The 11,288-nt window shown below is 46.4% G+C and overlaps 1 protein-coding gene across 3 annotated transcripts in view; it reads right to left on the bottom strand.

Moving 5' to 3' along the window:
- Positions 1-7,841: 7,841 nt before the first annotated feature.
- Positions 7,842-11,288, bottom strand: part of DKKL1 (dickkopf like acrosomal protein 1) — a 4,254-nt gene continuing 807 nt past the window's right edge. Inside the window, exons 1-4 of one of the 3 annotated variants that reach the window (XM_024768593.1) lie at positions 11,067-11,267; positions 10,504-10,650; positions 10,290-10,382; positions 7,842-8,243 (exon numbers count right to left, since the gene is read on the bottom strand). In XM_024768593.1, the coding sequence (XP_024624361.1) occupies positions 7,932-8,243; positions 10,290-10,382; positions 10,504-10,650; positions 11,067-11,222 (708 nt within the window). In that variant the 5' untranslated portion in view covers positions 11,223-11,267 and the 3' untranslated portion in view covers positions 7,842-7,931. Of the gene's footprint in view, positions 8,244-10,289; positions 10,383-10,503; positions 10,651-11,066; positions 11,268-11,288 lie in introns of those variants that run through there. The other 2 variants (XM_024768594.1, XM_024768595.1) reach the window with 2 other exon arrangements.

Below are 11,288 nucleotides of genomic sequence, written 5' to 3' on the forward strand. Positions count from 1 at the left end.
GGGGGGGGTGCAGAAGGGGGGTGACGGCTGTGGGCCCTGAGTGGGGAAGGGTCCCTGCGAGCGAGGGTGCTGACAGGCCCTGGGAGCCTCTGACAGGGCTTGGGGGACACACTCCTGGTGAGGGACCGAGGGAGGCTCTGGTGGACCTCAGGGGTCTTTGACGGGGAGATTCTAGCAGGAGGAGGACCCAAGCAAGCATTGTGGGGATTTCAAGGGGGTCTCTGACTGGATTTCTGGGGAGTCTCCGGATTTCGGGGGAGGGCGTCTCTAACAGGATTTTGGAGGGGAATCTGACAGGATTTTTGGTTTCTGGGGACCTCTGGCAGGACTTGGGGGGAGGGTTCTGATAGGAGTTGGGAGGAGCGAAACAGGGTTGGGGGGGTGTCTCTGACAGGCTCTGAGGGAGAAGTCTGACAGAATTTCTAGAAGATTCTGACAGGATTTCAGGGGTCATCTACAAGATTTCCTGGGGGGTTCCTTTCAGTATTTCTGAGGGGATCTGGTCAGGATTTCAAAAAGACTTTTAACAAGCCTTGGAAGGCCCTGATATTGGGGACTCTCCCCTAGGATTTGGGGGCTCTGCCAGGATTTCAGGAGGGGTTCTGACTCGGCTGGTCCGGGGAACCTCGACACGGCCAGGGCGCAGCTGAGGCCACGTCCCAGTCTAGGGACACAGCTGAGGGCCACGAACGACAAACAAACGGCACCTGCGTCGTTGAGGAGAGGCGCGTGCGTTGCGCCCGCCCGGAAAAGCAAAGGCGGCGGGGTGGGATCGAGAGCGCGCGCGGCGTCTCAGAGCTCCTCCCCCGACGCAGGCGCACACGGGGGCCAGGCGTGCGCGGGTGTAGTCGGTTACCTGTAAGGCCGCGCATGCGTAGGGCTGCCGGGGCGCGCGACCAGGCTCGTGAAGCGGGCGCATGCGTATTGGCCGAGCGGGCGAAGGGTGAAGGGACTACAGCTGCCGGGAGAGGGCGGCGGGGGCTGCGTCACCTGCGATGGAATCTACGCCCTCAAGCTTAGGTGAAATGGGCTCAAGCAAGGGAGCGTTAGTCTGAGGGACCCCTGGTCCATCCCCGACGTCTTATCAGTCAGCAAGCCGTCCCCCTTTTGCCCTCTGTTCCGTGCCAGGTTGCCGGTCACCGTCACAATGATGCCCTGCCCTGTCCTGCCTCACCACTCCCGTGCCTTTTTGTGGCTCCAGTCACCCACCACTCCCGTGCCTTTTTGTGGCTCCAGTCACCATGTATTAATAGGTCCCCGAAGGATTCTTTCCCAAACCGTTTTATTCATTCCTTTTAGGAGAGAGTGGAGGAAAAATAGCCTCAGCTTTTCTGGCTAGAGCGAGGAAAAGAATTATATCCCAAATTGACTCCTAAGGAGGGGCATTAGGAGTAAAAGATGTCCCACGCATTCGGCCTCTTTGCTAGCCTAGACACAGAAAAGGAATCATTTTGCATTCTTCCGTTCATCCCATCCTTATTCATTCAAGTGTTACTTCCTCAGAGAGGCTTTCCTCTGACACACTGCCTGTAATTCAGACCCCCCATCTCTCTACTTACTCTTTTTTATTGGTCCTCGTGGCACGTCTCGCCACGTGACATATTCTATATTTGTGTACTGTCTTTGTCACCCCTCACTGGAATGTGAGCTCTGAGCCAGCAGGAGACTGTTTGGGGACTAGAACATGGCTGGCCCAGTGTGGGCGCTCAAAATTTTTCGTTGAGTGAATGAATGAAGGGACAGAATCCGTGCCTGGTAACTACTGGTCAGTGTTAGAGTGATGATAAGGCTGGAGTCAGACATTCTTGGGTTTGAATTTTGGCTCCATCACTTCCTACCTGTAACCTTGGCACAATGGCTTACCCTCTCTGAGCCTCAGTTTTCCTCCCAGAAATGGAGATAATAATTGATTCTTAGGTTACCTTGAGGACTTAAGGTGGTAATCCTTGTTAATTGATAGTTATTATTTTGGCTATTAGGTGGCAGCTTGTTATAAGACCTGGGAAAGAACCTGTCTGACAGGTGATGTGGTGAATGGTTAACAGTGTGAGACAGGGAATCAGACAAACCTAGTGCCATTGCTCTGTGACTTTGGCAAGTGATTTCACCTCTCTGAACCTCTCAGCTTCTTCCCTAAAATGGGAACAAGTAATATCCACCCTGTGGGGTCTTATGAGAGTTCAATAAGAATGTTTGCCTAGAGTTTTCTTAGCCCTGGCTGGTAAGTGTTGGACATCGTTAACTTTATTAGTATAATTTCATTCTTTCATTTTATTCCTTCAGTATTTCTTGTTTTTTTCCTTTTTTTGAGGAAAATAATTCTGTAAAACCTAAAATAATTAAAAAACCATTTTATAATGTAGTTATACATAAAGTGCTAAATCTTAAGTTATGCCTCAATTAAATTTTTATAGAGTAATACATTAATGAAACCATCCATATAAAAAAAGAGAGTATTGCCTGCAGCCCAGAAATCTTCACACTTCCTCTTAATCATTACCCCCCAAAGGTAACCGCCTTGAATTATGGCCTCTTTTGCTCAATGTTATATTTATAGAATTCATCATGGAGCAGTAGGTCATTTATTTCACTGCTGTGTAATATTCCATTGTATGAATACGCTACGACTGAATCGTTTTACTCTCGATGGACATTGGGTTGTTTCTGCTTTTTGGCAATTATGTATACTGTTACTATGAATTATTTATCCAGAATTTTCTTTAATTACTCTCAGTATGTCAGAGATCTAGCAAATCTTTTGTTAGGTTTATTCCTAGGTATTTTGTTTGTTTTGCTAATGCAAATCATATTTTTAAAAATTGCATTAAAAATCTTTGTGTTCCTAATGTTTAGGAATATAATTGATTAGGGTATATTAATCTTATATACAGTGAAGGGTAGCAGAATATGCCACCCCAAAATATCCAACTATGGCATAAGGATCATTTTGAACTGAACACAATTGAGAAGAAGCAGATACAAGAAAAGCTCTTTGCCCTTCCCTATTTGCCTAAAAGCTGGATATAAATTTGTTTTGTTTGTTTGTTTGTCTTTTGACTGCACCATGTGGCTTGCGGGATCTTTGTTCCCTGACAAGGGATGGAACCCATGTCCCCTGCAGTGGAAAGTCGGAGTCCTAACCACTGGACCACCAGGGAATCCCCATGGATATAAATTTGTAAAGGTGTTCCCTCTCCCCTCTCTACCAGGAAGGACAAAAGTTAATAACTCTAGACCCTTGTCCACCCAGACACAGCACCAGCAGTCTCCCCAAGGGTACCTCCTACCCTTGTTGCTAACAGCATAGATTACTTTTGCTTGTTTTCATACTCCGTATAAGTGGAACCATATAGTATGTACTCTTTTGTGATCTGGTTCTTTTGCTCAATTGTTGTGAAATTCAGCTATACGGTTGCATAGTTGTAGATCAGGAAATCTTTGCCTTTATTGGGAGTATTTAGTTCCAGTTACTTAAAAAAAAACCCTTCATTTTGAAAAAACCTCAAATATATACAAAGTGAGCAGAACAAAGCCCCATGTATCCAACACCCAGCTTTAACAATGGTCAGCATTCTGCCATTCTCTTATTTATACCTGTACCCTCATCCCACTTTATATTGTTATTTATTTTTTTTAACGTTTCTTATTTTCAGGTAAACTTTACATGTGTTAAAATGCACGAGTCTTAACGGAACAATTCTGATAAAGTTCCATTTAGTTTTAATGTAATACTGATATTTTTCTTTAGATCTACCATTTTGCTATTTGTTATATATTTCCCCCATCTAATCTGTTCTGTGTATTCTCTTCTTTTCTGGCTTTCTTTTATATTAGTCAAGTTTTTTGTTTCTCTTCTGTTATGTTTTATTCTTCTTCTTCTGTTATGTTTATGGCTATGTTCTTTTATTCTTTTTTTGGTGGTTTTCCTAGAGACTACCATAGGCATCCTTGGCTTATTAGAGTTCTACTTTAAATTAGTACTTTTATCATTTCTTGGACTACGTGAGGACCTAACGACACTTTAATTCCATTTAGCTCCTCCTGCCTGTTGTCTTGCCTTTTATTTATTTAATTAATTTATTTATTTTGGCTGCACCGAGCAGCTTGTGGGATCTTAGTTCCCCGACAGGGGATTGAACCTGGGCCCTTGGCAGTGAGAGCACCGAGTCCTAACCACAGGAATTCCCTGTTGTTCATTTTAATTCTGCATATATTTTAAATTCCACAAGATATTATTGTTATTGTTCTAAGCAGTCAGTATTCATTTAGATTTGGCACATACTTACCTCAGGGTTCTTTATATCCCCCCTCATTACTGAACTTTCATCTGGAGGCATTTCCTCCTACCTGACAAACTCTAGCATTTCTTTCTGTGCAGGACTGCTGCTGATAAATGTTTCGTTTCAGTTTGTCTGAAAAAAATGTCTTTATTTTCCCGTTACTTTTTTTTTTTGGCTGCATTGAGTCCTAGTTGTGGCGTGTGGGCTCTCTCATTGAGGCGTGCGAGCTCAGTAGTTGTGATGCGTGGGCTTAGCTGCCCTGGAGCGTGTGGGAACCTAGTTCCCCAACCAGGGATTGAACCCGTGTTGCCTGCATTGGAAGGTGGATTCTTTACCACTGGACCACCGGGGAAGTCCCTTTGCCATTACTTTTCAAGGATGTTTTCACTGGGTATGATATTCTAGATTGACGATGGCTTTCTTTCAGCCTTTTGACTGTGTCATTGAATTGTTTTCTGACTTCCATTTTTTTTTCCTATTTACAAGTCAGCTGTCTGTCTTATTTCCTCTTTGAAGTAAAGTGTCCTTTTCCTTTGGCTGCTTTCAAGATTTGTTGTTGTTTTAGGTTTTCATAGGTTTTAATGTGATATGCCTAAGTGTGGTTTCTTGGTGTTTATTCTGCTTGGGGTTCCTAAAGCTTGAATCTGTGAGTTGATGTCTCATCAACTTTGTAAAATTCTTGGCTAGTGTCTCTTCAAATGTTGCTTAGTACTCTTTCTCTTTTCTCTCTACTTCTAGGACTTCAGTATATGTTTGAAAGGCTTTTTCACCATGACCAGTATGTCTCATATGTCTTTTGTATATTTTCCATCCTTTTTCACTGATTCAGTCTGGCTATTTCTACTGACTTCTTTCCCACTGTGTCTAATCTGCTGTAAAACCCATCTGCTGAATTTTTAATTTATTTATAAGTTCTAAAATTTACACTGGATTCCATCTCCTCCCCCCCACTTTTTAGGTTCCGGTTCTCTGATGAAATTCTCCATCTTTTCATCTATTTTTTGGAGCATATTAATCATAGTTACCTTAAGGTCTGTGTCTGATAATGCCAGTATCTGGATCACCTATGGATGCATACTTCTATTGATCTACAGACAGGGAAACATCGATTTCCCCAGATGCCAGGTGTGGTTAAGGTTATGGAATCCCCATGGACTGCTAGAGGGAGTAGACTTGTCAGAACGTTTTACCTAATCAAAATAGGTAGATGCATCCCCTACAACCCAGCAATTCTTTTCTGGTTATAGCTCCCCAGATCCCTCCTGCCCTCCTTCTGGACCACAGGGGGACATATATACTAATGTCTACTGTAGCATTATTTGTCATGGTGAGAAGTCAGAAGCAACTCAGTTGTGCATCACTGAGAGTGTGGAAAGGTTACATGTGGTGAAGACTGGATTCATTCAGTGGATTGGATGGATATTGGATGTACCAATGCGATATGGAGGAGTCTTAAAGAAGATGCTAAAAAAAAAAAGCCCCATAAGAATGACGTGTGTAATACCACCTATGGAAATTACAAATACATGCATAAAAAGGAATGATCATATTTAGCAAGAATATGTACTGTTAGAAGCTGATGTGTGTCCTCCCAAAAATTCATATGTTGAAGCCCTACCCACTGGTACTTCAGAATACAATCATATTTGGAGACAGATCTTCAAAGAGATTATTAAATTAAGAGGAGGTCTCTAAGATGGGCCCTAATCCAGTATGACTGATGTCCTTACAAGAGGAGGAAATTTGGACGCAGACATGTGCGTGCATGAGAAAAGACCACGTGAAGACACAAAGAAAAGATGGCCATCTGTAAGTCAGGGAGAGAGGCCTCAGAAGACACCTAACTGGCCGACACCTTGATCTCAGACTTCTACCTCCAGAACTGTGAGAAAATAAAATTCTGTTGTTTAAGTCACCCAGTCTGTGGTTTTTCTTATGGCAGTCCTAGCCGACTAATACACTTACCAAAAACACAAGAAATAGTGTCAATGGTGGGAAAGTGAATGGGACTGGGGGGGTGGGGAGAGAAGGTATGGAAAGGCCAGTCAAGTTCTGATATTCTCCATGAGGACATATTGATGCTTATTTGGAATAATCAAAAACCTATTTTTTTTCAAAAGGAAGTTCTCTTTTATTTATGCCCACACATTGCTAGTTTCCTGAATGTGCTGAGTCTCTCTGTGGGGTGATCCAACCCTGAACCCGGGCTTCGAGGGAGAAAGTGCATGTTGTGTCTGCACCCCTACAAGACGCAGCACCATGAAGACCCTCATGTGCGTTCTCAATTTTTTGTTTTTGCCCCCACAGCATGGCGTACGGGATCCTAGTTCCCCAGTGAGGGATCGAACCTGTGCCCCCTGCAGTGGAAGTGTGGAGTCCTAACTGCTGGACCGCCAGGGAACTCCATCAAAGGTGGGTCTTGAGAGAGGGGTCTTGGAGGGAATAGGGGGGTGCTCTGAGGATGGGAGATGGGGGCACCGTGGCAGGGCACCCAAGACAGGGTCTCTGAGCTTCCAGGTTTGGCTGAGGCAGCAGGCCTGGCTTGCAGAGTTAGAGTCTGAGGTGACGCTCATGGAGGGACAGACAGAGGGACAAAGGGAGAGAGACACAGAGCAATTCGAGATGGAGTCAGCATGTAAATTGAGAATGAATGGGAATGAAAAGACAAAGATGAGAGAATGGAGACAGGTGGATGTAACAGAGATGGGGCTGGAAACACAGACTTGGGGGCTGGAGGTGACAGGGTCTGGACAGAATAATGGCCTCCCAAAGATGGCCCCTGTCTAATTCATGGAACCTGTTTAATATGTTGTCCAGGTGGGCTCAATCCAATTCCATGAGCCCTTCAAGGCAGAGAACTCTCTCCTGCTGGAAGAGGAAGAGGAACACATAAGGGAGATGGGGCAGAAGGGAAATACAGAGAGATTCCACGCGTGAGATTTGAAGTATGGGATCCACATGCAAAACTGGAGAGAGACCTCTAGGAACTAAGTGTGGGTGGCCCAGGTGACAGCCAGCAAGGAAGCAGGGACCTCGGTTCAACCCCAAGGGACTTGATTGTGCCAACAACCTGAATGATCTTCCAAGCAGAGCTGTCCCAGAGCCTCCAGGTAAGAACCCCGCTGGCTAACACCTTGATGTTGCCCTTGTGATACCTGCACAGAGGACCAGCCCAGCCATCCTGGATTTCTGATCTATAGACCAGTGAGAGGATACATTTGTGTTGTTTTAAGTTGCTACATTAGCGGTCATTTTTTGCGGCAGTAACAGGAAACTAATGCAAGGGCAGAATGGACAGACAGGACTCGAGTGAAAGAGCTGGGAGCTGGAGGGCAGACAGAGCTGGAGGTGACAGGGATGGGGACTGAGGATACTGATGGGGCTGGAGGTCACAGAGTTGCTCAGTCAGAAGACAGATGGCGTCTGAATGAGAAAACAACACAGAGACATTGGCAGGAACTAACATCTCAGCCAGATGTCATGCTGAAGGTTAAGGCTGGGGGGACTTGCCATGGCTTGGCTGGCTGAGGCCTGAGGACAGATATCCAAAGGAGACAGTGCTGCTGGATGTAAGAAAAAGTTTAATTTCCATATGGTGCCTGGGGTGGGGTCTGGTGGGGGGATACATGCAGGTGTTCCCTGGTCCCCCCACTATAACTGCTGGGAGGGCCTGAGGATATACAGGAAGTGGGTCTTGCGGGCAGGCAGCCTGGCATGAGAGGAGCTCTGGGTCCCCTGTTCGAGGACGTCCTCGCGGGTCCCCTCTCGGAGCCCATCCCGGATGGCCTGCAGGCGGTGTTGCTTCTCACTGAGCCAGTGGTCGCTCTCCTGGGCATCCTGGTGGGACCTCCGCCGTGGCAGCTTCATGATCCAGAAGGCCATTCGGGGGTGGGGTTCCAGGTGGAAGCTGTCCACGGCCTTTGGGACAGGCACCAGGGCCTCCTTCTCCTCTATCTTGGGTACCTGGTGAAGAGGGACAAGGAGACCCTCTCAAACTCCAAGTGACAGCCTCAAGGTGCTCCCCTGGCATAATCAACTCACTTTGCCACCTATGGGGGGCTTTGGGAATTAAAAGCTCACCCTGCAGTTTACAAAACACTCGGGTTTATAAGCGCTTTAGAATTAAAAATACTCTGAGGTTTATAGAATACTCTGGGTTTGAAAACACATTTTGGAGGTTTCAGAAGCACTTTAGGATTAAGCATTCCCCGAGGTTTAGAAAGCAGTTTGAAATGTACAAAGCACTTTGGGATTAAAGAATCATGACTACAGTTGCAACACGTGACCCTTGACTGAATCCTGGATCAAACATCAATCACATCAGCTCTTGTGGACAGCTTTTGGTCCAGCAGGGACATTTCAATGTCTGTTCGGTCCTTGCTACTCAAAGTGAGGGTTGTGGACCAGCAGCGTCAGCATCACTTGGGGGCTTGTTAGACATGCAAATGAGCGGGCCCTACCCCATCCAGACCTACTGAATCAAGAGTCTACATTTCAGTATGTTGAGGTTTGGGAAGCCCCATAGGAGATGGTTACAGGTTGAATTGTGTCTCCCCCACTCTCCAATTCATATGTTGAGGTCCATTAGGACCCTAGTAGCTCAGAATGTAATCTCGTTTGGAAATAGGGTCACTATGTAGTTTTCATTAGTTAAGATGAGGTCATTAGAGTGGGCTCTAATCTGACTGGTGTTCTTATGCAAAGGGGAAATCTGGACATAGAAATGCACATAGGGAGAACCCCATGCAAAGATGAAGGCAGAGATGGGGCTGATGCCTCAACCTGCCAAGGAATGCTAAAGAATTGTCAGCAAACCACCAGAAGCTAGGGAAGAGGAATGGAACAGATTTTCCCCAACAGCCCTCTGAAGGAACCAACCCTGCTGACACCTTGATCTTGGACATCTAGCCTCCAGAACCGTGAGACAATACACGTCTGTTGTTTAAGCCACCCAATCTGTGGGACTTTATTACGGCAGCCCTAGCAAACTAATACAGAAATAATAGTCTGATTTCTTGGGTGTAAAAATGGGACTACGGTAACACACAAGCGAATGCGTTATTCTTAGGAGATATCTGCTGAAGGATTTAGGGGTGAAGTGTCATGATGTCAATAATTTACTGTCATATGGTTCAAAAATAAAAAAGTAAAAAGAAAGTCAGTATGGTAAAATGTTAACAAGTGGTGAAACTAGGCCAGTGGTTTTCAACCCAAGTCTGGAGACATTTTTGGTTGTCACAACTGGAGTGGGTGTGGGTGCTACTTCCGTCTAGTGGGTAGAGGCAGGGATGCTGCTAAACATCGTATAGGGCACGGGACAGCCCCCTACAACAAAAAATTATCCAGCCCCAAATGCCAATGGTGCTGATGTTGAGAAACCCTGCTCTGTGGAAAAGTGGATACAGGTTTATGGTACTATTGTTTTTGCAACTTTTCTGTAGATTTGAAATCTTTAAAATAAAAAACTGGGAGTGTGTGTGGGAGAACCATGTGGGTTTGCCAAGCACTTGAGTGTTCTTACAACATTTTAGGATCAAAAAATAAGCACTTTGTGATTAGACTCACTCTTAGAGGTTTACGAAGGTGAGATACACAGAGCATTTGGGGTTCATAAAGTACTTAGGAATTATTAAAAATCACATTTTGATGTTTACAAGGGAGAGGTTTACCAAGCACTTTGGGATAGATTAAAAAATCCTTGGAGGTTTGCAGAGCACTTTGAGATCAAAACACACTTTGAGGTTTACGAGGGTGAATCTTACCAAACACTTGGAATGAAAAGCACTGTCTGGCTTACAAAACCCTCTGGGGTTTGAAGCAAGCAAGGATGTACTCTGAGGTTGTAAACCTCATTTCTGAGAGCTGGTTAGTCCCTTTTGACAGATGATAAAACTGAGGCCCAGAGAGAGGGTGTCCAGCACAGAGGGAGTGGGAGAGTCAATTCATCTTTTCCTCCTAAACTACAGAAAGTGTTTGGGCTTGGACACTTTGCTGGGGGCGTGTCCTAACCTTCCAGTCACCCTGCAAGCTCCCCTCTCCTGGCTCGATGGATGCCACCACCTTCTCAGAGATCAGCACCTCTCCTGTCTTGTTGTTGGTCACCTGTGAGGACCCAAAGAAGAGTAAGAAAAAACTTCTTTCCTCCTATGCCCTCCTCCCTGACAGATACTGCAGCATGAGGGATCTTAGGGAGACTCCAGGAGGGACTTCCTGGCATAGGCACCTTGTCAATCTGGAGGTGGCTGGAGAGAGTTTTGTTTCCCAGCCTGTGCTTCTGGTTCTCTTCTTGGTGGTAGTTCCTAGGGAGGCCCCGGAAGTCCATAGGAGCAGAGAAGAAGCTGTCCATGCCCCGCAGCAGGTCATCCTGGGGCTGGGGGAGGAATTGATGAGCTGCTGGACCTCCGGACTCCCCAGGACATCTTGGCAGGATCCTTGGCAGGATCCCCTTCTCTCTCCATCCTCTGACCCTTAGGGCCTAACCAGGTCACCTCCTTTTCCCATCTGTCCCATTACTTTCCTATTCCTGCCTCCATCTGTCTTCTGTCTCTCTGTCCCCATCCCTCTCTCCACCTGTCTGTGTGTCTCCCTGCCTGTCTCCCTCCCTCTCTTCTTATCTCTCGGTCTCCCTGTTGCACGCTCTCTCTGTCCCTTGACTCCTCTTTCTTTCTATCTGGCCGCGACCCGTCTCCCACTGTCTCCCTGAACCCCTTCCATCCCTCAGTCACCATCTGCCCCTGTCCCTCTTCTCTGTACCTCTTCTTTTCCCCAACACACGGCAGCGCTTACTTTCAGGAGAAGCCGGGTGAAGGCTTGGAGTAGACTCTGGAGACCTAGAAAACCCGAGGAGCTCTCCTGGGCGTCACCATCGCGGATCGCGGCTGCAGTGGAGGGGGGCACCGAGGCAGAGGGGAGCAGCAACAACAGGACTAGCGGGTGCCACATTGCGGGGCGGGCCGGGAGGCTATGGCAAGGTCAGGGGTCAGAGCCCCCCCCCCCCCCCCATCAAGG

Source organism: Neophocaena asiaeorientalis, unplaced genomic scaffold (genome assembly GCF_003031525.2).
Source record: "Neophocaena asiaeorientalis asiaeorientalis breed wild unplaced genomic scaffold, Neophocaena_asiaeorientalis_V1.1 scaffold629, whole genome shotgun sequence".
NCBI classification, from domain to species: domain Eukaryota; kingdom Metazoa; phylum Chordata; class Mammalia; order Artiodactyla; family Phocoenidae; genus Neophocaena; species Neophocaena asiaeorientalis.